At 42.3% G+C, this 26,990-nt stretch overlaps 1 protein-coding gene across 1 annotated transcript in view; it reads left to right on the forward strand.

The window, feature by feature from the left end:
* The window catches only part of PRPF19 (pre-mRNA processing factor 19), a 41,899-nt gene extending 18,251 nt beyond the window's left edge, over positions 1 to 23,648 (forward strand). Inside the window, exons 12-16 of the mRNA XM_056531199.1 lie at positions 156 to 225; positions 307 to 392; positions 12,611 to 12,781; positions 22,717 to 22,822; positions 23,233 to 23,648. Of these exons, the coding sequence (XP_056387174.1) occupies positions 156 to 225; positions 307 to 392; positions 12,611 to 12,781; positions 22,717 to 22,822; positions 23,233 to 23,330 (531 nt within the window). The 3' untranslated portion in view covers positions 23,331 to 23,648. The remainder of the gene's footprint in view (positions 1 to 155; positions 226 to 306; positions 393 to 12,610; positions 12,782 to 22,716; positions 22,823 to 23,232) is intronic.
* Positions 23,649 to 26,990: the final 3,342 nt, after the last annotated feature.

The following is a 26,990-nucleotide window of genomic DNA, read 5'->3' on the forward strand; positions in this document are numbered from 1 at the left end:
CATCATCTTCTGACATATCCATGTCTTGGAGGCACTAATCATAATGTTAATGCACCTTTTAAAAGTGAACTTTTTTATTTTACTTACTTTTTTTTCAAGAAAAATGTTGCTCCTTTACTTTATTGAGCATCTTGTCTGTTTCATGTCATTTCAAGTACTGGGCATTTAGTGACATTCATGCAGGACGTGTTCTCACAAAAGTAACAGATGAGACTTCAGGCTGTGGTAAGGATGATTCACTTCACTCAGTAGATATTTACAAAATTCAGATGCAAATTACCTAAGATTGTATGTTTACCTCTGCAGCTCTTACCTGTGCTCAGTTTCATCCCGATGGACTCATTTTTGGAACAGGGACAATGGATTCTCAAATTAAGATCTGGGATTTGAAGGTAAATTGTTAATACATAGCCACTGAGTTTTCGAGATTTAAATCTCCTTACTGCTTGTGCAATGATTGTCCTTTTTCTGTAAACACAGTAGTTGAAAAATAGATTAGAGCTATTCAGAGGCAGTTTAAGGAATTCTTCCGTTAATTGGAATTATAACATCACCAGACTGCACTGTGCATGTGTGTCTATGAACATAACCAGTGTATGCACCTTAGTGCCTGCTACTGTGTGCTTCCCACTGACACTTTAGCAAATGTGCTTCCCACTGACACTTTAGCAAATGTGCAGATCCCTTTTTAGTATGATGTATTTATACATGCACTAGCTAAAAATACACACATGACTGTTTTTTGTATTAGCTGTGACATGTTTGATGATGTCATTACTTTATCACAGAAGATTGTTTTACATGCATAAAGTGCAGAATTTAGAGAATAGGTACTGTTTACTTTGAAGTTAGTAATCTTGCATACACAAATATAAAGTTAAAAGGGTTTCCAGTGAAAGACAAGGTATCCACAGTATAGGGGATAAGTGTCTGATCATAGGGAGTCCAACTGTTACTCAGTACCTAATCCTGAACATGTGTATATATAATTTTTGTGTCTCAATGCCTTTTATTTTTTACTAGTTTTATTGTAGCTCACTTGCTTGATTTTCTCTCAAAGGGAGAGGGCATGGCCTCACTGTGCAGACCTCAGCCTCCTCCCTCAGCCTGTCAGCTCGCCTCTTTGTATTAGCAAAACTACAACTCCCAGCATGTCTTCATTGTCCGGGCATGCTGGGAGTTGTAGTTTTGATAACCCTAGGGGTGCTGTGTGCTCCTGCAGGATGAGTGGCAGGCCGGAAGCAGAGCAGTGTCCAGAGCACGGCGCCAAAAATGAGCCCTCATACTGCCTCTTGTATAAAAAAATGAAAAAGTTAAAGGTCGTCAAAATAAAGGTATTTTAAACGTACAAATTTGGTTAAAAGGATACCCACGATTACAAACTTTTTAATCGTATTGACCCACAGAATAAACTCATGTCATTTTTTTACCGTAAATTGTACGGCATGAAAACGAAACCTTCCAAATAGAGCAAAATTGAGGTTTTCTTTTCAATTTGCCCACACAAATAGTATCTTTTTGGTTGCGCCATACATTTTATGGTACTCATTACAATGGACAACTTGTCGCCCAAAAAACAAGCCCACATACTAATCTGTGGATGAAAATAGTTATGATTTATAGAAGGCGAGGAGGAAAAAAAAATTATGTAAAAATTAAAGTGGCCTGGTCCTTAACCCCTTAAGGACCGAGCCCTTTTTCACCTTAAGGACCGGAGCGTTTTTTGCAATTCTGACCACTGTCACTTTAAACATTAATAACTCTGGAATGCTTTTAGTTATCATTCTGATTCCGAGATTGTTTTTTCGTGACATATTCTACTTTAACTTAGTGGTAAAATTTTATGGTAACTTGCATCCTTTCTTGGTGAAAAATCACCAAATTTGATGAAAAAAATGAAAATTTTGCATTTTTCTAACTTTGAAGCTCTCTGCTTGTAAGGAAAATGGATATTCAAAATATATTTTTTTGGGGTTCACATATACAATATGTCTACTTTATGTTTGCATCATAAAATTTATGAGTTTTTACTTTTGGAAGACACCAGAGGGCTTCAAAGTTCAGCAGCAATTTTGCAATTTTTCACAAAATTTTCAAACTCGCTATTTTTCATGGACCAGTTCACGTTTGAAGTGGATTTGAAGGGCCTTCATATTAGAAATGCCCCATAAAAGACCCCATTATAAAAACTACACCCCCAAAGTATTCAAAATGACATTCAGTAAGTGTATTAACCCTTTAGGTGTTTCACAGGAATAGCAGCAAAGTGAAGGAGAAAATTCAAAATCTTCATTTTTTACACTCGCATTTTCTTGTAGACCCAATTTTTTTAATTTTTACAAGGGGTAAAAGGAGAAAATTTTTACTTGTATTTGTAGCCCAATTTCTCTCGAGTAAGCACATACCTCATATGTCTATGTTAATTGTTCAGCGGGCGCAGTAGAGGGCTCAGAAGGGAAGGAGCGTCAAATGGTTTTTGGGGGGCATGTCACCTTTAGGAAGCCCCTATGGTGCCAGAACAGCAAAAAAACACACATGGCATACCATTTTGGAAACTAGACTCCTCAGGGAACGTAACAAGGGGTAAAGTGAACCTTAATACCCCACAGGTGTTTCACGACTTTAGCATATGTAAAAAAAATTATATTTTTTTTACCTAAAATGCTTGGTTTCCCAAAAATTTTACATTTTTAAAAAGTGTAATAGCAGAAAATACCCCCCAAAATTTGAAACCCAATTTCTCCCGATTCAGAAAACACCCCATATGGGGGTGAAAATTGCTCTGCTGGCGCACTACAGGTCTCAGAAGAGAAGGAGTCACATTTGGCTTTTTGAAAGCAAATTTTGCTCTGGGGGCATGTCGCATTTAGGAAGCCCCTATGGTGCCAGAACAGCAAAAAAAAAAACACATGGCATACCATTTTGGAAACTAGACCCCTCGGGGAACGTAACAAGGGGTAATGTGAACCTTAATACCCTACAGGTGTTTCACGACTTTTGCATATGTGAACATTTTTTTATTTTTTTTTTTACCTAAAATGCTTGTTTTCCCAAAAATTTTACATTTTTAAAAAGGGTAATAGCAAAAAATACCCCACAAAATTTGAAGCCCAATTTCTCCCGAGTACGGCGATACCCCATATGTGGCCCTAAACTGTTGCCTTGAAATACGACAGGGCTCCAAAGTGAGAGCGCCATGCGCATTTGAGGCCTAAATTAGGGATTGCATAGGGGTGGACATAGGGGTATTCTACGCCAGTGATTCTCAAACAGGGGGCCTCCAGCTGTTGTAAAACTCCCAGCATGCCTGGACAGTCAGTGGCTATCTGGCAATACTGGGAGTAGTTGTTTTGCAACAGCTGGAGGCTCCGTTCTGGAAACAGTGGCGTACCAGACGTTTTTCATTTTTATTGGGGAGGGGAGGGGGGCTGTGTAGGGGTATGTATATATGTAGTGTTTTTTTACTTTTTATTTTTTGTTAGTGTAGTGTAGTGTTTTTAGGGTACAGTCGCACGGGCGGGGGTTCACAGTAGTTTCTCGCTGGCAGTTTGAACTGCGACAGAAAATTTGCCACAGCTCAAACTTGCAGCCGGATACTTACTGTAATCCTCCGCCCATGTGAGTGTACCCTGTACATTCACATTGGGGGGGGGAAACATCCAGCTGTTGCAAAACTACAACTCCCAGCATGTACGGTCTATCAGTGCATGCTGGGAGTTGTAGTTTTGCAACAGCTGGAGACACACAGGTTGTGAAACACCGAGTTTGGTAACAAACTCAGTGATTTGCAACCAGTGTGCCTTCAGCTGTTGCAAAAGCTACAACCCCCAGCATGTACGGACAGCGGAAGGGCATGCTGGGTCTTGTAGTTATGCAACAGCCGGAGGCATACTACATATTTCTGGGGATGCTGGGGATTGTAGTTATGTAGTTATGCTGGAGACACACTGGTTTACTACTTAACTCAGTGTGCCTTCAGCTGTTGCAAAACTACAACTCTCAGCAGTCACCGACAGCCAACGGGCATGCTGGGAGTTGTAGTTATGCAACCACCAGATGCACCACTACAACTCCCAGCATGCACTTTAGCTGATTGTGCAAGCTGGGAGTTGTAGTTACACAACAGCTGAAGGTACACTGTTACATAGAAAGAATGTGCCTTCAGCTGTTGCAAAACTACAAGTCCCAGCATGCCCATAAGGGCATGCTGGGAGTTGTGGTGGTCTGCCTCCTGCTGTTGCATAACTACAGCTCCCAGCATGCCCTTGTTGCATGCTGGGAGCTGTTGCTAAGCAACAGCAGGAGGCTGTCACTCACCTCCAACGATCCTCGCCGCACAGGTCAGTCCCTCGTCGTCTCCGCCGCCGCTGCTCCTGGGGCCCTGATCCCAACAGGGACGCCGGGGATCGGGGTCCCCAGCACCGGGGGTCGTCTTCCCGCACCCGCTCACGTCCTCCGGAAGAGGGGCGGAGCGGGTTGCGGGAGTGACAACCGCAGCAGGCGCCCTGATTGGTCGGCCGGTAATCCGGCCGACGAATCAGGGCGATCGTGAGGTGGCACCAGTGCCACCTCACCCCTGCTGGCAATGGCTGTTCAGCCAGTAATTCCAGGTCATCGGGTCACTGGAGACCCGATTGACCCGGAATCTGCCGCAGATCGCTGGACTGAATTGTCCAGCGATCTGCGGCAATCGCCGACATGGGGGGACATAATGACCCCCCTGGGCGATATGCCGGGATGCCTGCTGAACGATTTCAGCAGGCATCCGGCTCCGGCTCCCCTCCGGCTAGCGGTGGGGGCCGGAAATGCTCAGGGCGTATCCATACGCCCTCAGTCCTTAAGGACTTGGAAACGGGGGCGTATGGATACGCCCTATGTCCTTAAGGGGTTAAGGTCAAAATGGGCTTGGTCCTTAAAGGAGTACTCCGGTGGTCAACGTGTTTTTCCGTTTTTGACTTACCCTATTTGTTTTGTTTTTGTTTCATTTCTATTCTTGTTGTTTAGGCAACACTATTTCCGTTCTTTGTTGTCTTTCTATCCCCCACTTTGTTTTCCTATCTTTGCTTCTATTTTCTGTTGTTGGTTTGCTGTGCTGAAATCAACAAATCCCAGCATGCCCCATGCCTTGCTGGTTTGAGGCGGCTCCTTTTTATTTTTTCTCCCCCTTTACCTACCCTACTATTTTCCCGGCTCGGCCCCCTTATACACAGCACACTAATATAATCAGCCCTGGTTGGGATAGACTGGCATACACACACAAAAAGGGATTACAACTCCCAGCATGTGTCATTCAGGAGTCTGTGGTATAACACCTGCATGCTGCCTCTGTAGTCTCCAGGGGGTTGTAGTTAACCACACCTCTATAGGGCATACACCAGTGTTTCCCAACCAGGGTGCCTCCCGGTGTTGCAAAACTACTACTACCAGCATGTCTGGACAGCCAAAAGCTGAGCATGCTGGGAGTTGTAGTTTTGATACAGCTAAAGACACCCTGGTTGGGAAACAATGCACTTTGTTTGTAATATACTCAATAGGGTAGGCCAATGTTTCTCAATGTGCCTCCAGCTGTTGCAAGACTACAACTCTCAGCATGCCCAAAGACTGTTCAGGCATGCTGGGAGGTGTAGTTTTGCAACAGCTGGAGGCACACTGTTTTGTAAACACTCGCATACACAAGCATAACAGGAACTACAACTCCCAGCATGTCATTCAGGAGTCTCCTCCCCCCCCCCCCCCCTTCACACATAGAAATCATCCCCAGCCCGAGATTTATTCCCCTGCAGTCTATACATCCCAAGCCCATGCACCTTGTTATCCTCCCCTTCACATAACTCTTATCTTCTCTGTCTTCTTTCAGTGCAGACCTGCGTCCTCAGAAGACAAATTAGGGGAGGGGAGATGAGTAGCTGTGTAGGAGCTTCTTGCGCTCATGCACACCTGCGTCCTCCAGTAGGTGGAGATGAGGGGGCTTGGCCTATCTCTCTAATGCAGTTCTGAAAGAACAGAGAAAAAGAGCTCCGACATCTTGTCCACATTAAAAGATGCAATATAGCCAAAAATCTTAACCACCAGAGTACCCCTTAAAGGGGTTAAACATTTACACCCTTTTACTAATATTATTCTGTCCATCACCTGATATTCACTCCCTTCTTTAAATTAAGCTCACGCCCATCAGACAATTACCTTACACAGTAACCTAGTTTGTAAGGTTGAAAAAAGACCAACCTAGAACCCTACTGTGTTTATCCAGAGGAAGGGAAAAACCTCCATGAGGCTGATGCCAATTGCCTCATGACAGAGGAAAAATTCCTTCCTGACCCCAATGTGGAGATCAGAATAAATCTCTGGATCAACTATCCACAGAAGTCTAGTATTCATAATCTGTAATATTGTCAAACTATAAACTCTCCTCTCAGGAATGGGAAAGTGTATCAAGAAACTGTAAAAGGGAGTGGAATCAATTTATTGATAGTTAAGTCACACGTTTGTGTTTGTCAGCCTCCTGGTAGCAATAGCCTAAACCTGTGGTGCCAATGTCCCAATAAGTAACAATACTCTCCCCTTCATGATGCTGATGTTGCAAGCATAGGATAGGCTACGTTTTGGTTTACAAATGCTCATTGATGTGGGTTCTGTAAGCAGCCTTCTTTTTTCATGAATCCTCTAGCTTTGGCTGGGGTGTTTAATTATTGCAGCTGTTCATCTAATTAGTCTGCTGGTGCTGAACTCATTAGGGTCATAAATGGGTTGGTGTCAGTTCACACTGCAGCTCTGATGCGTTTTCTTATTCAGGGTAGGGTGTAACACAACGCATCTGCAGCATATTTTACACTGCAGATTTGCTGCCGGCAGTCCAGAGCGACGGCAGGAGCAGCTCCTTGTAGCTCTGTGTGTCCGCTCTTAGTGCTGGCTGCAGCAGGGAGCTTGCTCTGCAGTGGCTCTGTGACTGCCGGCAGCACATTGATAACATCAAATATGTGCTGTGTATGACCCTACCCTTAACCCCTTCCCGCTATTGGACGTATGCATACATCCAGGCGAACTACACGTTCGCGCAAATGGACATATGCATACGTCCAAGCGATCTCCTGCTCTGCCGCGGGCAGCGCAGGAGAACGCGGGTGGGACTCAGCTGTCAATCACAGCCGGAGTCCCACCGCAGCTGCCGGGGCCGCGATCGCGCCGGTCCCGGCAGCATTAACCCCATAGATGCCGTGATCAGTTCTGATCACGGCATCTACGGTGTTTGCAGGGGAGCGCTCTCCCCCTGCCCATCAACGGCGGTGCCGCAATAAAATAAGGGGGATCGGGGGTGTCCAAGACACCCTCGATCCCCCTTGAAGAGAAAGGAGTGAGGTGGCAGGGTTGCCACCCCTCCTATCCCTGCTATTGATCGGCGGAGCGGCCGACCAATAGCAGACTGGGGGCGGGGGGGTTAAAGTTCGGTTCCCCTCCGCTATGCCCACCCATCGGTGTCCGGGCACAGCGGGGGGAACCGTGTAATAGCGGCGGCAGCGGCGGTCACTTACCCGGCGGCGGCTGTGATCATGGTGGAGGTGAGTATGGCGCCGCGTGTCTGGGAGTCTGTTGCCTAGCAACATCTGCAGGGCGACAGTTTAGAGAGTGGTCTCTAAACTGTGGCCCTCCAGATGTTGCAAAACTACAACTCCCAGCATGACTTGACAGCTGTTTGCTGTGTTGGCATGCTGGGAGTTGTAGTTTTGCAAGATTTAGAGGGGTTCAGGCTAGAGATCACTGACAGTGGTTTCTAAACTGTAGCCCTCCAGATGTTACAAAACTACAACTCCCAGCATGCCCAGACAGCAGTTTGCTGTCTTAGCATGCTGAGATTTGTAGTTTTGCAACATCTGGAGGGCCACAGTTTAGAGACCCCTGTCAGTGATCTCTAGCCTGAACCCCTCTAAATCTTGCAAAACTACAACTCCCAGCATTCAGGAACAGCAAATGGCTGTCTCGGCATGCTGGGAGTTGTACTTGCGTGCCTCCAGCTGTTGCATAACTACATCTCCCAGCATTCCCTTTGGCAATCAGTACATGCTGAGTTGTAGTTCTGCAACAGCTGGAGGCACACTGGTTGGGAAATACCGAGTTAGGTAATAGGTTCTATTACCTAACTCAGTATTTTCCAACCAGTGTGCCTCCAGCTGTTGCAAAACTACAACTTCCAGCATGCACGTTCTGTCAGTGCAAGCTGGGAGTTGTAGTTTTGCTACCCCCCCCCTCCCATGTGAATGTACAGGTTACATTCACACTGGCGGCGGATTACAGTGAGTTCCCGCTTGAAGTTTGGAGAAGTTTTTCTCCTAGCGGGAAACTCCGTCAGTGTGAATGTAACCTAAAAACACTACACCAACATAAAATAAAGAGTAAAACACTACATATACACACGTACACTGCCCCCACCCCTTCCCCCCCCCCCCCCCCCCAATAAAAATGAAAAACGTATCCTACAGCAGTGTTTCCAAAATGGAGCCTCCAGCTGTTGCAAAACAAAAACTCCCAGCATTTCCGGACAGCCATTGACTGTCCAAGCATGCTGGGAGTTTAGCAACAGCTGGAGGCACCCTGTTTGGGAATCACTGGTGTAGAATACCCCTATGTCCACCCCTATGCAAATCCCTAATTTAGGCCTCAAATGCGCATGGCACTCTCACTTTGGAGCCCTGTCGTACTTCAAGGCAACAGAATAGGGTCACATATGGGGTATCGCCGTACTCTGGAGAAATTGCCTAACAAATTTTGGGGGGCTTTTTCTCCTTTTACCCCTTATGAAAAGGTAAAGTTGGGGTCTACACCAGCATGTTAGTGTAAAAAAAAAAAACATTTTTGTACACTAACATACTGGTGTTGCCCCATACTTTAAAATTTCACAAGCGGTAAAAGAAAAAAAGCCTCCAAAATTTGTAACGCAATTTCTCCAGAGTACGGAGATACCGCATATGTGGGCGCAATGTGCTCTGGGGAAGCACAACAAGGCTCAGAAGGGAGAGTGCACCATGTAAATTTGAGGTCTAAATTGGTGATTTGCACAGGGGTGGCTGATTTTACAGCGGTTCTGACATAAGTGCAAAACAAATACCCACATGTGACCCCATTTTGGAAACTACACCCCTCACTGAATGTAATAAGGGGTACAGTGAGCATTTACACCCCACAGGTGTCTGACAGATCTTTGAAACAGGGGTCTGTGAAAATGAAAAATAAAAATTTTAATTTGCACAGCCCACTGTTCCAAAGATCCGTCAAATGCCAGTGGGGTGTAAATTCTCCCTGCACCCTTTATTACCTTCCGTGAGGGGTGTAGTTTTAAAAATGGGGTCCCATGTGGGGGGGTCCACTGTTCTGGCACCACGGGGGGCTTTGGAAATGCACATGGCCAAATTCTCTCTCCAAAAGCTCAATGATGCTCCTTCTCTTCTGAGCATTGTAGTTCGTCCCCAGTACACTTCACGTCCACTTATGGGGTATTTCAATACTCAGAAGAGATGGGGTTACAAATTTTGGGGGGTATTTTCTGCTATTATCCCTTGTAAAAATGTAAAATTTGGGGGAAAACAAGCATTTTAGTGTAAAAAAAATAATTTTTTTTTTACATATGCAAAAGTCGTAAAACACCTGTGGGATATTAAGGTTCACTTTACCCCTTGTTACGTTCCCCCAAGGGGTCTAGTTTCCAAAATGGTATGCCATGTGTTTTTTTTTTTTTTTTGCTGTTTTGGCACCATAGGGGCTTCCTAAATGCAACATGCCCCCCAAAAACCATTTCAGAAAAACGTACTCTCCAAAATCCCCTTGTCGCTCCTTCGCTTCTGAGCCCTCTACTGCGCCTGCCGAACAATTTACATAGACATATGAGGTATGTGCTTACTCGAGAGAAATTGGGCTACAAATTCAAGTATAAATTTTATCCTTTTACCCCTTGTAAAAATTCAAAAATTGGGTCTACAAGAACATGCAAGTGTAAAAAATGAAGATTTTGAATTTTCTCCTTCACTTTGCTGCTTTTCCTGTGAAACACCTAAAGGGTTAAAACACTTACTGAATGTCATTTTGAATACTTTGGGGGGTGCAGTTTTTGTAATGGGGTCATTTATGGGGTATTTCTAATATGAAGACCCTTCAAATCCACTTCAAACCTGAACTGGTCCATGAAAAATAGCGAGTTTGAAAATTTTGTGAAAAATTGTAAAATTGCTGCTGAACTTTGAAGCCCTCTGGTGTCTTCCAAAAGTAAAAACACGTAAATTTTATGATGCAAACATAAAGTAGACATATTGTATATGTGAATCCCAAAAAAAATATTTGGAATATCCATTTTCCTTACAAGCAGAGAGCTTCAAAGTTAGAAAAATGCAAAATTTTATATTTTTTCATCAAATTTGGGGATTTTTCACCAAGAAAGGATGCAAGTTACCACAAAAATTTACCACTATGTTAAAGTAGAATATGTCACGAAAAAACAATCTCGGAATCAGATTGATAAGTAAAAGCATTCCAGAGTTATTAATGTTTAAAGTGACAGTGGTCAGATGTGCAAAAAAGGGCTGCGTCCTAGAGGTGAAAATGGGCTGTGTCCTTAAGGGGTGAAGGCCGGGTTCACCCGGCAAAATTTCTGCATGGTACTCTGCATGAAAATTCTACACTTCAATGGGATTCCACTAACCCATTCACACAGATTTTTTTTTTTTTTAAAGAAATCTTGACAAAGCAAAAGTGATTTGATTTGACAATGGAGTTGTTCTATGAAGATTTAACATTACTTGCCTGTGTTATCACACAGAATGTTTACAACATATAACTGCAAGACCATTATGATACCATATAATGTGTGAACACTATGGGGGAGATTTATCAAAACCTGTGCAGAGGAAAATTTGCACAGTTGCCCATAGCAACCAATCAGATTGCTTTTTTTCATTTTGCAGAGGCCTTGTTAAAAATGAAATGAGCAACCTGATTGGTTGCTATGGGCAACTGGGCAAATTTTCCTCTGCACAGGTTTTGATAAATCTCCCCATATGTATTCTGATTCAATAGAGATTGCAGATTAAGCTGGCAAGAGTGGGGAGGGATTTGGGAGCTATTAAGAGGGGATCTTGTAGGTGATGATGCCATCCACAGGAAGTGTGATATCTATTAGGCACTGGAAGATTTGGAGAGTCAGACTAGTAATCACATAACTAAACTAGTTATTGGGGCTGTATGACTATGATGAATGTACATGATAAAGGCAAAAAAAATGGAATTCTTCAAGGGTGTCGGTGGTCATAAAGCTCACCCCTTCTGCATTTGTATCTACAGAAGCTCCCAGTCCATGCTGTTAAGTGCTGCCCTCCAACCTGAGGAAATTTGCCTTTTTATGGTTAGGGTAGGGTCACACGTAACAGATCTGCAGCATATTTGACGCTGCATATCCGCTGGTGACCCGACCCATTTTGTGCCTCCAGTTGTTGCCTCGTCCCTGGCCTGCAGCCACAAGGCGCCTGCAAGTCGGCGAGTGCACTCTGACATTGCAGAGCTGCCGCGATGTCTGAGTGCACTGCGCATGTGTGGTGTACCCAGACATAGTGGCAGCTCTGCAATGTCTGAGTGGACTCACAGACTAGCCCCTGTGTGGCTGCTCGTAGTGGCGGATTGCTGCTGGGAGCAGTCCAGGGGCGAGGCGGGGGAACGGGTGTTGGCAACAGTTGGATGCACAAAATGGGTCGGGTCACCAGCGGATCTGCAGAGTAAAATATGCTGCAGATCGGTAATGTGTGAACCTACCCTTAGAGTGGTTATTTAGCATTAGAAAAAAAGCTGGTTTCTTAAGGGCACGTTGCCACTTGATGTATACACAGCGTATTTCACGCTGTGCAAAATCTGCAGTAGCAGTGGGAAATATGCTGCGTATCCCTTACTCACCATACACACAAGGCTTTCCGGCGGCAGCCCTATGTGTGTAGAGAGTTTTGGAGGCGGGGCAGTGTGCCAGTGTGACTGACGCGTGGCTCCGCCTCCAAAACTTTCTGCACACTTAGGGGTGCCGCCGGAAACCCTTGTGTGTATGGTGAGCGAGGGATATGCAACGTATTTCCTGCTGCTGCTGCAGATTTTGCGCAGCGTGAAATACTGCGTATACGCCAAGTGGGAACGTGCCCTAAAAAGAAAAAACTGCAACACATTTGTCTACAGGTTGGGTGTGTTGCAGCCTAATTCCATTGAACTGAGTGGAGCCAATCTGTAATACCACACACAACCTGGTGTGGTATTTGGAAGAAACTTTTTTTTTTTTTTTTTTGTGGAAATCCCCTTTAAAAAGACAACCTTGGTGCAATAGAAGTAGTAATACATCTCATGGCAGGAAAGAAGGACTATTGCTGACACAATCAAACCTCCACCAGGGTTTCTTCTGGGCAAAGTAATCATATTTTTTTGTAAAATAAAGCACATGCGAGATGTTTCTAGGCTGGAATGGCCCCTTCCTCAGGCAGTATTAACCTTCAGATTAGGTTTATACACAGACCTAACTTTACATACTGACTTAGAAAAACATGTTTTACTACAGTCCATGTTGCAGTAAAAAAATTATGTTCATAATGTTTAACAGGAACAGTCAAATGTGGCTAATTTTCCTGGACATTCTGGACCTGTATCGTGTGTGGCATTTTCAGAAAATGGTTATTACCTAGCAACTGCTGCTGACGACTCCAGTGTCAAATTGTGGGATTTGCGTAAACTAAAGAACTTCAAGACACTGCAACTAGAAGAAGGATACCAGGTATTAAAACATAAATACAATATATATATATATATATATATATATATATATATATATATATATATATATATATATATATATATATATATATATATAATTAAGACATTTTTTATATAGAGAGATATATATCTCTGTCTGTCTGTCTGTCTGTCTGTCTCTCTCTGTCTGTCTCTCTCTGTCTGTCTCTCTGTCTGTCTCTGTCTGTCTGTCTGTCTCTGTCTGTCTCTGTCTGTCTGTCTGTCTCTGTCTGTCTGTCTGTCTGTCTCCCCTATTGTTATCCTGTTTAGAAAAAGTTATCCATAACCGCAGATATAAGAGCGCTGTATCTCTAGGTTTCCTAAAGAGATGCATGGAGGGGGCATGTCAGCCACCTCTTTGCTCCGTGGTCAACATGACTTCATGAGGAGAGCCAAGATGCCAGACAGGAGATCGCAGGGGTCCCAGCGGTTTCCCCACCCACGATCAGACCCTCATCCCCTAACTTGGACTACTCCTTTAACGACGACGGACGTATATTTACGTCCTGCGCCGGCTCCCGCGATATGAAGCAGGATCGCGCCGCGATCCTGCATCATATCGCGTCGGTCCCGGCGCTCATCAACGGCCGGGACCCGCGGCTAATACCACACATCGCCGATCGCGGCGATGTGCGGTATTAACCCTTTAGAAGCGGCGGTCAAAGCTGACCGCCGCTTCTAAAGTGAAACTGAAAGTGACCAGGCTGCTCAGTCGGGCTGTTCGGGACCGCCGCGGTGAAATCGCGGCGTCCCGAACAGCTGACCGGACACCGGGAGGGCCCTTACCTGCCTCCTCGATGTCCGATCGACAAATGACTGCTCCGTGCCTGAGATCCAGGCAGGGGCAGTCAAGCGCCGATAATGCTGATCACAGGCGTGTTAATACACGCCAGTGATCAGCATAGGAGATCAGTGTGTGCAGTGTTATAGGTCCCTATGGGACCTTTAACACTGCAAAAAAAATGTTAAAAAAAAGTATTGTTAAAGGTCATTTAACCCCTTCCCTAATAAGTTTGAATCACCCCCCTTTTCCCATAAAAAAAAAAATAAAACAGTGTAAAAAAATAAAATAAATAAACATATGTGGTATCGCCGCGTGCGTAAATGTCCGAACTATAAAAATATATCATTAATTAAACCGCATGGTCAATGGCGTACACGCAAAAAAATTCCCACTTCTAAAAATGCGTATTTTGGTCACTTTTTATACCATTAAAAAAATGAATAAAAAGTGATCAAAAAGTCCGATCAAAACAAAAATCATACCGATAAAAACTTCAGATCACGGCGCAAAAAATGAGCCCTCATACCGCCCTGTACGTGGAAAAATAAAAAAGTTTTTTAAACGTATAAATTTTCCTGCATGTAGTTATGATTTTTTCCAGAAGTGCGACAAAATCAAACCTATATAAGTAGGGTATCATTTTAACCGTATGGACCTACAGAAAAATAAGGTGTAATTTTTTTACCGAAATATGCACTGCGTAGAAACGGAAGCCCCCAAAAGTTACAAAATGGCGTTGTTTTCGATTTTGTCGCACAATGATTTTTTTTTTTCTGTTTCGCCGTGCATTTTTGGGTAAAATGACTAATGTCACTGCAAAGTAGAATTGGCGATGCAAAAAATAAGCCATAATATGGATTTTTAGGTGGAAAATTGAAAGGGTTATGATTTTTAAAAGGTAAGGAGGAAAAAACGAAAGTGCAAAAAAACAGAAAAACCCTGAGTCCTTAAGGGGTTAAAGTTTTAATCCAGAGATGCAGCTCCTCAAGCTCACCAGAGTTCAACGTAGATAGCTGCAGCGCATGCTGGGCAGTTAGGTTGCCAGAGTACCATAGGACAGAAAATTATTTCCGTGCATTAATTAGAATAGTGCACAGAACTTGATGGGTGGTGTTGCCTGCATCACTACATGCGGAACTGTGTACAGCATGTTGAGCTGCATCTCTGGAGTGACACTTTAACATTATTCAAACAGCAGTTTAAACAGTATTAAGTTAACCTCTTAAAGGGTTTATCCAGGAAAAAAACTTAGAAGCAAATACCCCATAGCTTTTCTACTCTGTGCAGTTCCCGAGACAAGCAGAGAGCACGGTTACCAGAAAGAAAAGAACAACTTGACTACAGCAGCTGATAATTATTGGAAGGATTAAGATTTTTTTTTTATAGAAGTAATGCTGGAGCCAGTTGATATATTAAAAAAAAAAAAAAAAACCCTTTAACCTGTTAAGGACCCATAACGTACCGGTACGTCATGAGTCCGCTCCCGTTCTATAACGCGGGGCCACTGCGTCATAGCGGGTCGGGCCCGACCGGGACCCATGGCTAATAGCGAGCGGCACTGATCGCGGTGCCGCGCGCTATTAACCCTTTAGACGCAGCGTTCAAAGTTGATCGCCGCATCTAAAGTGAAACTAAAACATTGCCGCCTAGCTCAGGGGGCTGTTCGGGATCGCCGCGGCGAAATCGCGGCATCCCGAACAGCTGAGAAACAGCAGGAGGGTCCCTTACCTTGCCTCCTGGTGTCCGATCGCCGAATGACTGATCAGTTCCTGAGATCCAGGCAGGAGCAGTCAAGCGGCAGAATCTATCAATGGTTTCCTATGAGAAACCATTGATCAATGTAAAAGATCAGTGTGTGCAGTGTTATAGCCTCCTATGGGAGCTATCACATTGCAAAAAAAAAGTGGGGGGAAAAAAGTGAATAAAGATCATTTAACCCCTTCCCTAATAAAAGTTTGAATCACCCCCTTTTTCCCATTTAAAAAAGTGTAAATAAAAATAAACGTGGTATCGCCGCGTGCGGAAATGTCCAAATTATAAAGATATATCATTAATTAAACCACGCGGCCAATGGCGTACGCGTAAAAAATTCCAAAGTCCAAAATTGTGTATTTTTGGTCACTTTTTAGATCATGAAAAAATGAATAAAAAGTGATCAAGAAGGCCGATCAATAGAAAAATGGTACCGCTAAAAACTTCAGATCACAGCGCAAAAAATGAGCCCTCATACTGCCCCATAAGCGGAAAAATAAAGTTATAGGGGTCAGAACATGACAATTTTAAACGTATACATTTTCCTGCATGTAGTTATGATTTTTTCCAGAAGTACGACAAAATTAAACCTATATAAGTAGGGTATCATTTTAATCATATGTACCTATAGAATAAAGAGTACATTTTTTGGTAAAAATGACACCGTGTAGAAACGTGAAGAACAAAAGTTACAAAATGGCTTTTTTTTTTTTTTTTTTGTCAATTATTTTTTTCCTGTTCCGCAGTAGAATTTTGGGTAAAATGACTGACGTCATTACAAAGTAGAATTGGTGGTGCAAAAAATAAGCCATCATATGTATTTTTAGGTGCAAAATTGAGTTATGATTTTATTGAAGGTAAGGAGGAAAAAACGAAAATGGAAAAACCCCGGACAGAGCATAAATGTACGGGTCTGCACCTGCTCCCTTGATATGAAGAGAGCTTGGGAGCTGAGTGCACTTCATACTGGCTGATGCCGGAGGACATCACTGATCTGGCCAATGTCTGGCATTAACCCCTTAGACACTGCAATCAAAGTTTATTGCGGCATCTAAAAGTCCTGTAAAACACATTCTGGGGTTGCTGATTGGGACACCTGCTGCAAAATTGCGGGGTCCCGATCAACTTATAAGATGGCGGTGGAGAGGAAGTCTCCTGCTTCCCTGCCGTCCGATTGGCACTCCTTAGCCATGGCAGGCTGTAGCAATGGAGTGCCAATAACATTTATCAATGCTGTGATATGATACAGCATTGTTCATTATATGCAATTTAAAGATTGCATGTAATAGTCCCCCATGTGGACTTAAAAATTGTGAAAGGGGGTGTGAAAAAAGTTAATAAATCCTAATAAAAATGTACCCCCTTTTTCCATAATTTTTTTTAAAATAAGATAATGAAAACAAAAATAAATAGAAATGTATGTGGTATTGCCGCATGTGTAAATGTCAGGTATTAAAATATTATGTTAATTCACACGGTCAATGCATAAATGTAGAAAGTGCCAATGTCTAGAACATCGTATTTTTGGTCACTTCATATAACAGAAAAAATGTTACGGTCATTAGTAAGAAAAAAAAGTTAAATGGGCACTCTCATTAAAACAAATTTTTGCTATTGTGCTCCTTATGGTAAATAAAAAAAAAAAAAAACTTTCTAATGTACTTTAAAGCAAAAAAAAAAGTTCTGTTTTGTTTTATAAGAGCTGCCACTAGGTGTCTCCCTACTTCTCCAGAGCACACTTTCACCCATCTTTTGCATAGACTTTGAACTCCTCCTGGCCTGGCATAAGTCCAGAATCAGGAAATGCTGAGGGGGGGGGGTTAGCTCATCTGACACACTGTATAGAGTCAGATGATGTCACACCTTCTGGGTAACGCTCCTTCCCAGTCTGTGAATCTGACTGAGCAGAAAACAGAGCAATATTAAAGTAGAAAACAAATAATAAAAATAAAGGCAGGGGGTGGTTTATCATGATGGGGGCAGTGAACTGGGAGGATTATAAAATTTAACAAAATCATGAGGTACTCTTTAAAGGAGTACTCCACTGGAAAACATTTATTTTTTTAATCAACTGGTGCCAGAAAGTTAAACAGAGTTGTAAATTCTATTTAACAATCTTAAGGGGTACTCCGCTGGAGCCAGGAGCTCGTGATGTCATATCCCTGTCCCTCATGATGTCATGCCCCTCCCTCTCAATGTAAGTCTATGGGAGGGGGCTTGACGGCAGTCACTCACTCTCCCATAGACTTGCATTGAGGTGAGGTGGGGCGGGGCTATGACGTCACAAGCTCCCGGCTCCTGCGTTCGGATCAGTTTGTTCCAAACACTGAGCAGTGGCGTACCCCTTTAATCCTTCTATTCCTAAAATGGACAGCTGTCAGCAGAGAGCACTGTGGTCACAGAAAGGAAATTCAAAAAGAAAAACTTTCTGTGGAGCATATAGCAGCTAAGCACTGGAAAGATTAATATTTTGAAATAGTAATGTAAAGTAATTTACAAATCTGTTTTTTGGCATCAGTTATAAAAAAAAAAAAAATTCAGGGAAGTACCCCTTTAAGTTGGTATAGTAATGTGCACTAAGAGCTCTATGCATAATAATATGCATGTGTTAATATGTAAAATACCTTTTGATCTATGTATCTTTTGCTCAGTCTGCCTGCATTTCTCTTGGGAGGTTGGGGGGCCTTTCTCCAGGAGCATGATGAGCTTAACCCCTTAAGGACTAAGCCCATTTGAGCCCATTATTTTTATGTTTTTGTTTTTTCCTCCTCGCCTTCAAAAAATCATAACTCCTTTTTATATTTTCATCCACAGACTAGTATGAGGGCTTGTTTTTTGCGCGACCAGTTGTATGTTGTAATGCCATCACTCACTTTACCATAAAATGTATGGCGCAACCAAAAAAATACTATTTGTATGGGGAAATTAAAAAGAAAACCGTAATTTTGCAAATTTTGGAAGGTTTCCTTTTCACATCGCACAATTTACGGTTAAAATGACATGTGTTCTTTATTCTTTGGGTCAACACAATTAAAATGATACCCATGATAACATACTTTTCTACAGGGGTACTCCAGTGGAAAACTTTTTATTTAAATCAATTGGTGCCAGAAAGTTGAACAGATTTGTATATTACTTCTATTTAAAAAATCTTAATCCTTCCAGTACTTATTAGCTGCTGAATAATACAGTGGAAATTCTTTTCTTTTTGGAACACAGAGCTCTCTGCTGACATGACCACAGTGCTCTCTGCTGACATCTGTCCATTTTAGGAACTGTCCAGAGCAGCATATCTTTGCTATGGGGATTTTCTCCTACTCAGGACAGTTCTTAAAATGGACAGAGATGTCAGCAGAGAGCACTGTGTTCCAAAAAGAAAACCATTTCCTCTGTAGTATTCAGCAGATAAATACTGCAAGCATTAAGGTTTTTTAATAGAAGTAATTTACAAATCTGTTTACCTTTCTGGCACCAGTTGATTAAAAAAAAGTTTTCCACCGGAGTACCCCTTAAAAAAAAAAAAAAAAAAAATTTTTAAAGGGGTACTCCGGTGAAAACCTTTTTTTCTTTTAAATCAACTTGCTCCGGAAAGTTGAACAGATTTGTAAATTACTTCTATTAAAAAATCTTAATCCTTCCTGTACTTATTAGCTGCTGAATATTACAGAGGAAGTTCTTTTCTTTTTGGAATGCTCTCTGATGACATCACGAGCATAATGCTCTCTGCTGACGTTATTATAATAATAATAAGTCTTTATGTATTTATTGTTGTCCTTAGTGGGATTTGAACCCAAGTCCCCAGCACTGCAAGGCAGCAATGCTAACCACTGAACCACCATGCTGCCCTTAGCATACATCTGCTATGCATGGTTGCTAAAATGGACAGAGATGTCAGCAGAGAGCACTGTGCTTGTGATGTCATCAGTGTTCCAAAAAGAAAGGAATTTCCTCTGTAGCATTAAGCAGCTAATAAGTACTGGAAGGATTAAGATTTTTTAATAGAAGTAATTTACAAATATGTTTAACTTTCTGGCACCAGTTGATTTAAAAGAAAAAAGGTTTTCACCGGAGTACCCCTTTAAAGTAGATTAGGGAAATGCCTAGTTTTTAAAGTATTAATTGGGGCGGAAAGTTTTTTAATGACAGTAACACTTTAATAAAACGTAATCCAAAAAGTTCCATCAAAACAAAATAGTATGAATAAAAACTGCAGACCACGGCGCAAAAAACGAACCCTCATATCCCCGTATACTGAAAAATTAAGTTATAGTGGTCAGAAGGGGACAATTTTAAACATACTAGTTTTTGTAGAAAAGGTATTTTTTTAGTAAAATAAAACAAAACCTGTATAAGTTGGTTATCACTGTAATTATATGGACCTACAGAATAATAGCATGTCATTTTTATTTATTTTTTTACCAAAAAGTGCACTGTGTTGAAACAGAAGCCCCCAGAAAGTTTCAAAATTTCAGTCTTACCTCCCAAATATTTATTTATTTAATCATAGATTTTGTGGTAAAATGAGTGATGTAATTACAAAGGTACAATTGGTGGCAAAAAACAAGCCCTCATATGGGTCTGTAAGTTTAAAGTTGAAACAATTATGGGGGAGATTTGTCAAAACCGGTGTAGAGGAAGAGTGATACTGTTGCCCATGGCAATCAATCAGATCGCTTCTTTCATTTTTCACAGGTCTATAGGCAACTGTACCACTCTTCCTCTACACAGGTTTTATTAAATCTCCCCCTATGATTAACCCCTTAAGGACCGAGCGGTTTTCTGTTTTTGCACTTTCATTTTATTCCTCCCTACCATAACCCTTTCAATTTTGCACGTAAAAATCCATATGATGGCTTATTTTTTGCGCCACCAATTCTACTGTGTAAAGACATCAGTCATTTTACCCAAAAATCGACAGTGAAACGAAAAAAAGCTTTTGAGGGCTTCCGATTCTACACAGTAAATTTTTTGATAAAAATGATACCTTATCTTTATTCTGTAGGTCTATACCATTAAAATGGTACCCTACTTATATAGGTTTGATTTATACGTTTAAAATTGTCCTCTTCTGACCCCTATAACTTTATTTTTCCGCATACGGGGCAGTATGAGGGCTCAATTTTTGCGCCGTGATCAGAAGTTTTTAGTGGTATCATTTTTGTATTGATCAGACTGATGGCTTTTTATTTTTTCATGATATAAAAAGTGACCAAAAAGACGCTATTTTGGGCTTTGGATTGTTTTTGCGCGCACGCCATTGACCGTGGTGATATCACATGTTTATTTTTATTTACACTTTTTTTTATGGGAAAAGGGGGGTGATTCAAACTTATTAGGGAAGTGGTTAAATGATCTTTAACTTTTATTTATTTTTTTTCCCTTTTTTTTTCCTTTGCGCACACTAATCTTTTACATTGATCAATAGTTTCTCATAGGAAACCATTGATCAATGATTCTGCCGCTTGACTGCTCATGCCTGGATCTCAGGCACTGATCAGTCATTCGGCGATCGGACCAGGAGGCAGGTAAGGGGACCCTACTCGTGTCCTAAAGCTGCTCAGGATTTCCCGGGATTTCGCCACAGCGATCCCGAACAGCCCCCTGAGCTAACTGGCAGCAGTTTAGTTACACTTTAGATACGGCAATCAACTTTGAACGCCGCGTCTAAAGGGTTAATAGTACGGCGATCAGTGCCGTACGCTATTAGTCACTGGTTCCGGCCGTTGCTAGGTGCGGGGCCTGACCCGCTATGACGCTGGGTCGCGCCGTGGCCCCTATGTTATAGTAAGGGAGAGGGTTCAGGACGTACCGGTACATCCTTGGTCTTTAACACCTTAAGGACCACGCCCATTTTCACCTTAAGGACCAGGCCAATTTTATTTTTGCGTTTTCGTTTTTTCCTCCTCGCCTTCTAAAATCAATAACTCTTTTAAATTTCCATCTACAGACCCATATAAGGTTTTTTGTTTTTTTTTGCGTAACCAATTGTACTTTAATGAAACCTCTCATTTTACCATAAAATGTACGGCGACCCCCAATTTTTTTTTTTTTTTTATGGAGGAAATTTAAATGAAAACCACAATTTTGCACATTTTGGAGGGTTTTGTTTTCACAATGTACACTTTACGGTAAAAATGACATGTGTTCTTTATTCTGTGGTTCAATACATTTGGGACTTTTTTTATTTTCTACGTTTACGCCATTCACTGTATGGGATTATTAACATTATATTTTGATCGGATATTTACACACGCGGCAATACCAAATGTTTATAAAAAAAAAAAAAATTACGCTTTTTGGTGGTAAAATTGGAATCTTTTACATTTTTCCATATTTTTTTTACTTTTTTTTTTTTACACTTATGTCCCCATAGGGGACTATCTATAGCAATCATTTGATTGCTAATACTGTTCAGTGCTCTGCATAGGACATAGCACCGATCAGTATTATCAGTGATCTTCTGGTCTGCTCGATCTCAGACCAGAGCAGAAGACCCCGGTAGACGGCCATAGCCAGGTGAGGGGACCTCCGACCGCCATGCTGGATGATCGTATTGCTGCGGCAGTGCTGCGGGCGATCCAATCATCCATTTAAAGTACCGCACTGCCGCAATCTGTATTGATCACGGCATCTGAGGGGTTAATGGCAGACATCCGCGCGGATCCCCGGCTATTGCTAGCAGCCAGAACCTGCCGTATATGACTCGAGCACCGTTCCGATGCTCGCGGTCATACACAGGATGTAAATGTATGTCCTGGTGCGCGAAGTACTGCCAAACCAGGACGTAAATTTCCAAAAATGAAAAATTCTATGTCTCACGTGATTGAGATTCAGTCTAACTGTAAGCCTATTGGGCATGTCTCAATCGCGTGACACAACAGGGAAAGAAGCTCATGGCTGCGCATCTCCTGATTGGTGGAGGTCTACTCCAGAGGTCTACCTCCGTTGATCAAAACTCTTGATATTTATTCTTATATCACAATTAGAGATGAGCGAACTTACAGTAAATTTGATTCGTCACGAACTTCTCGGCTTGGCAGTTGATGACTTTTCCTGCATAAATTAGACTCTTTCCTAGGACTGTATCCACCTTTTCCAGCCCACCGGAGCACCTGAAAGCGGAACTAATTTATGCAGGAAAAGTCAGCAACCGCCGAGCCAAGAAGTTCGTGACGAATCGAATTTACTTTAAGTTCGCTCATCTCTAATCACAATTGAAATTTCTGCTTCATTTATGTCTGTGGTAGATTTGGTTCTCAATTTCTAGAACACCATGTTTTTTTTTTTTTTGTTGTTAAAATGCCAAAACACTAGATCTGAAGTCAAATGCGTAGCAGGTTTCTATTTTTTACAATTAATTGAAGCATTTCCATCTTCAACAGGTGCGATCATTGGTATTTGATCAGAGTGGTACATATCTCGCAGTTGGAGGGACTGACATCCAAGTTTATATCTGCAAGCAGTGGGCTGAAGTTTTGCACTTTACAGGTCTGTTTTATTGCTTTATGGCATATGGTGTAAATAGGGCATACTATTAGGGTTATTTTGTTTAACTGAACACATATTTATCAATATAAAACACTATTGTGACAGTCCACCAATCTTAGGCTTACATGTGTTTTTAAAAATAATTTCTTTCCCATCACAATGTTTGGGGTTAAAGTAATGGATCCATTATTGATATGTAACTAAGGCATTTTTTGGCTTACTAAATGTATGACTTTAGAAGTCTTACCAGTATTGTTGCTAGATTTAAAATTTGGGTGATGCTTGGAAGAAATGTCTTCCCTAGGGCCATGTATGTCTGCTAGGTTGAAGAATTTGTGTGGTCCTAACTCTGGCAAAAAATAGTAAGCTAATTCCTTGTATAATACATTTTCTAAATTTTCTTTCCACAGATCACAGTGCGCTTACAACAGGTCTGGCATTTGGCCAGAATGCGAAGTTTCTGGCATCTACAGGCATGGATCGAAGTCTACGTTTTTACAGTCTTTGACGTGGCAGTGTGGACATAATGCTGTTGAAACCACGCCATTGACATAGTTTGCATAACATGCTTATGACTTGTAATATGTTTGTAACATCTGTGTGGTTGATAGCTGAACTATTGGAGTGTATTCTCTTCTGCAGGAGCTGTTCTTCATAACTACTAAGATGCTACCAGAGCATAGTGCTCTTATACAGCTTTATGTGGCTTCTACAAGCTTCTCTAGCAGTTTTGTATCTTGACCCCTGGAACTTTATTTTATTCTTTTAACTTAGTGATTTTTCTTTTCCTCCTCTGTTTTCTTTTTTCTTTTTTTTTTTTTTTTAACACACTTCTAATTAAATGAGCTGATCTAGCCTTAGTCATTTTGTCATTGTGCGTGCCCAAAAGCCCAGTTTTGATCTTTTTTTTTTTTTTTTTTATAATCCTCCTGCATTTGGTAATGCTTTATCAAATTAGTAATAAAAACAGTAAAAGTCACTGCCAATGGTTGTTGTATATTACCAAAATAAAACTATTTTGTGAGTAAAATGAATACCTTTCTCAAGGCCTCACTTACGGCTTTTAGGGAATACCTCTTCTTACTGTATTAATATGTAAAGATACTGTATCAATTATCTAGCTGTACAGTTCATTATTCAAAAATTTTCATATCAATCTACACACACAATACTCAATAGTGACAAAGCAATATCAGGTTTGTTGAAATTGGTATGTATGGATACTTCTATTAATTTCAGACAGGGGAGGAGAATCGGTAAAGATCTGTGTTTTCCAAGTGTAGTCCTCAAGTACCCCAAACGGGTCATGATTTGAGGATATCTTATACAGAACACCTGTTAAAAATAAAAATCCTGAAAACATGACCTGTTGAGGGAGGGACTCTGCTTGGGAAACAATGGTGTTGATGAAAGGAAACAAGGAGTAAATATAAGGACTATTTTGACCACCTATAACTTTTTCATTTTTCCATATATAGGGCGATATGAGGGCAAATTTTTTGCGCCGTTATCTGTAGTTTTTATCGATGCCACATTTGCATATATAAAACTTTTAGATTATAATTTTTTTAATAAAATGAGACAAAACTGCATTTTTGGACTTTTTCTTTACGTTTACGCCATTCACCGTACGGGATAATTAACATGATATTTTGATAGTAGGGACATTTACGCATGCGGCAATACCAAATGTTTTTTTTAATCTACGCTTTTTGGGGGTAAAATGGGAAAAACTGAATTTTTATTGGGAGGGGATTTTTCACTTTTTTTATTTTTATATTTTTCAACTTTTATTTTACACTTTTTATGTCCCCATAGGGGACTATCTATAGCAATCCTTTGATTGCTAATACTGTTCAGTGCTATGTATAGGACACAGCACTGATCAGTATTATCGGTGATCTTCTGCTCTGGTCTGCTCAATCTCAGACCAGAGCAGAAGACCCCGGGAGACGGCCGGAGCCAGGTGAGGGGACCTCCGGCCGCCATGCTGGATGATCGGATCGCGGGAGGATAGGGGATAAGATGCCGGATCGCGGGAGGATAGGGGATAAGATGCCTGATCGCGGGAGTCCCGCCGCTGGGGATCCCCGGGATCTTGCACGCGGCACCCCGTTTGTAATCAGTCCCCGGAGAGTGTTCGCTCCGGGTCTGATTACGGACGACCACAAGGCTGGCGGCGTGTGACGTCACGCTCAGCCCCTCAATGCAAGCCTACGGGACTGGGTGAGATAGCTGTCACTTGCATAAATGGCACGATGCATGCTCACTTGCTTGCGTAGTGATATCCGAATTGTCACCATTCGGCAGCGGGATGACTTCTGGGTCTCCACCTTATTGGGCGCTCGCTACCGGCACAAAATGGGTGCTTTTTTTTTTTTAATTTTTTTTTTACACCCACTGAGAGGGAGGACAAACTGATCTACTACAGAGAGATCCTACCTAGTCAGTTGGCTGATGCCTATCATCCATCCACTAGCAGGTCTTACTCTGGGGGCCCTCTGCACTCACCTTCCACTGCCATGGCTGCTGGGGAGGGGTGGCAAAGAGCAGTACCAGCTCGATCAGCAGAAGCCTGAGTCTATAGTCGCTGTTGAGTACCATTCTTCACCCGAATAGTGAAGCAACTCCTCAGCAGCAAGTAGACATGGAGCAGGACCTGAACCAGCAGGTGGTGGCATACCTTGACATGCCCATGCCAACACACCTTGAAGATCCGCTGGACTTCTGGGCAGCCAAACTTGATTTATGGCCACAACTTGCAGAGTTTGCCCTGGAAAAGCTGTCCTGCCCGGCCAGTAGTGTGGCATCAGATGTTTAGTGCAGCGGGGGCCATAGTCACCCAAAGGAGAACTCGTCTGTCCACGAAAAATGTGGAAACTGACCTTTGTGAAGATGAATCAAGCATGGATCAGCCAGGATTTCCACCCACCAATGCCAGATGCATCAGAGTAGATTGGCCATGGTGCTACACCAACACTGCACAAATATGGATATTGAATAGATTTATATAAAACTCAATGGGGGACATGTATCATTTCCAGTGTAATAGAAGTTTTTTTTTTACCCCTCTGCCCATCTCACAATAATACCACTTTTTGCACCCAATTATAACACATCAATTATACCAATGTCCTTATTCTTCATTTAACATCTGTGACACCCCTGTGCAAATCACCTCAAATGTACATGGTGCACTCTACCTTATGGGCCTTGTTGTGCGCCCGCAGAGCACTTTGCGCCCACATATGTGGTATCTCCGTACTCCGGCTAAATTGTGTCCCAAAAAATGGGGATTTTTTTTTCCCATTTACCTCTTGTGAAAATGTAAAGTATGCGGCACCACCAGCATGTCAGTGTAAATAATTTTATTTTTATACACTAACATACTGGTGTAGGCTCCAACTGTTCCTTTTCATAATGGGTAAAAGGAGAAAAAGCCCCCCAAAATCTGTAAGGCAATTTCTCCCGAGTACGGCGATACCCCATATGTGTCCCTAAACTGTTGCCTTGAAATACGACAGGTCTCCAAAGTGAGAGAGCGCCATGCGCATTTGAGGCCTAAATTAGGGTTTTGCATAGGGGTATTCTATGCCAGTGTTTCCCAAACAGGGTGCCTCCAGCGGTTGCAAAACTCCCAACATGCCTGGACAGTAAATGGCTGTCAGGCAATACTGGGAGTTGTTGTTTTGGAAACAGTGCCATACCAGACGTTCATTTTTATTGGGGAGGGAGGCTGTGTAGCGGTATGTGTATATGTAGTGTTTTTTTACTTAAGTTTAGTGTGTTTTTAGGGTACAGTCACACGGGGGGGGTTTCACAGCGAGTTTTCTGCATTTCAATCTTGCAGCACTCCCTGTAAACCTCCGCCCATGTGAGTGTACCCTGTCCATTCACATTGGGGGGAGGGGGGGGGGGGGGAACATCCAGCTGTTGCAAACCTACAACTCCGAGCATGCCCTTTGGCTGTCCGTGCATGCTGGGAGTTGTAGTTTTGCAACAGCTGGAGGCACACTGGTTGCGAAACACGGAAACAGACTCAGTGTTTCGCAACCAGTGTGCCTTCAACTGTTGCAAAAACTTCAAATCTCAGCATGCAGTGACAGCAGAAGGACATGCTGGAACTTGTAGTTATGCAACAGCTGGAGGCATACTGCTACAACTCCCA

Source organism: Hyla sarda, chromosome 7 (assembly GCF_029499605.1).
Source record: "Hyla sarda isolate aHylSar1 chromosome 7, aHylSar1.hap1, whole genome shotgun sequence".
NCBI classification, from domain to species: domain Eukaryota; kingdom Metazoa; phylum Chordata; class Amphibia; order Anura; family Hylidae; genus Hyla; species Hyla sarda.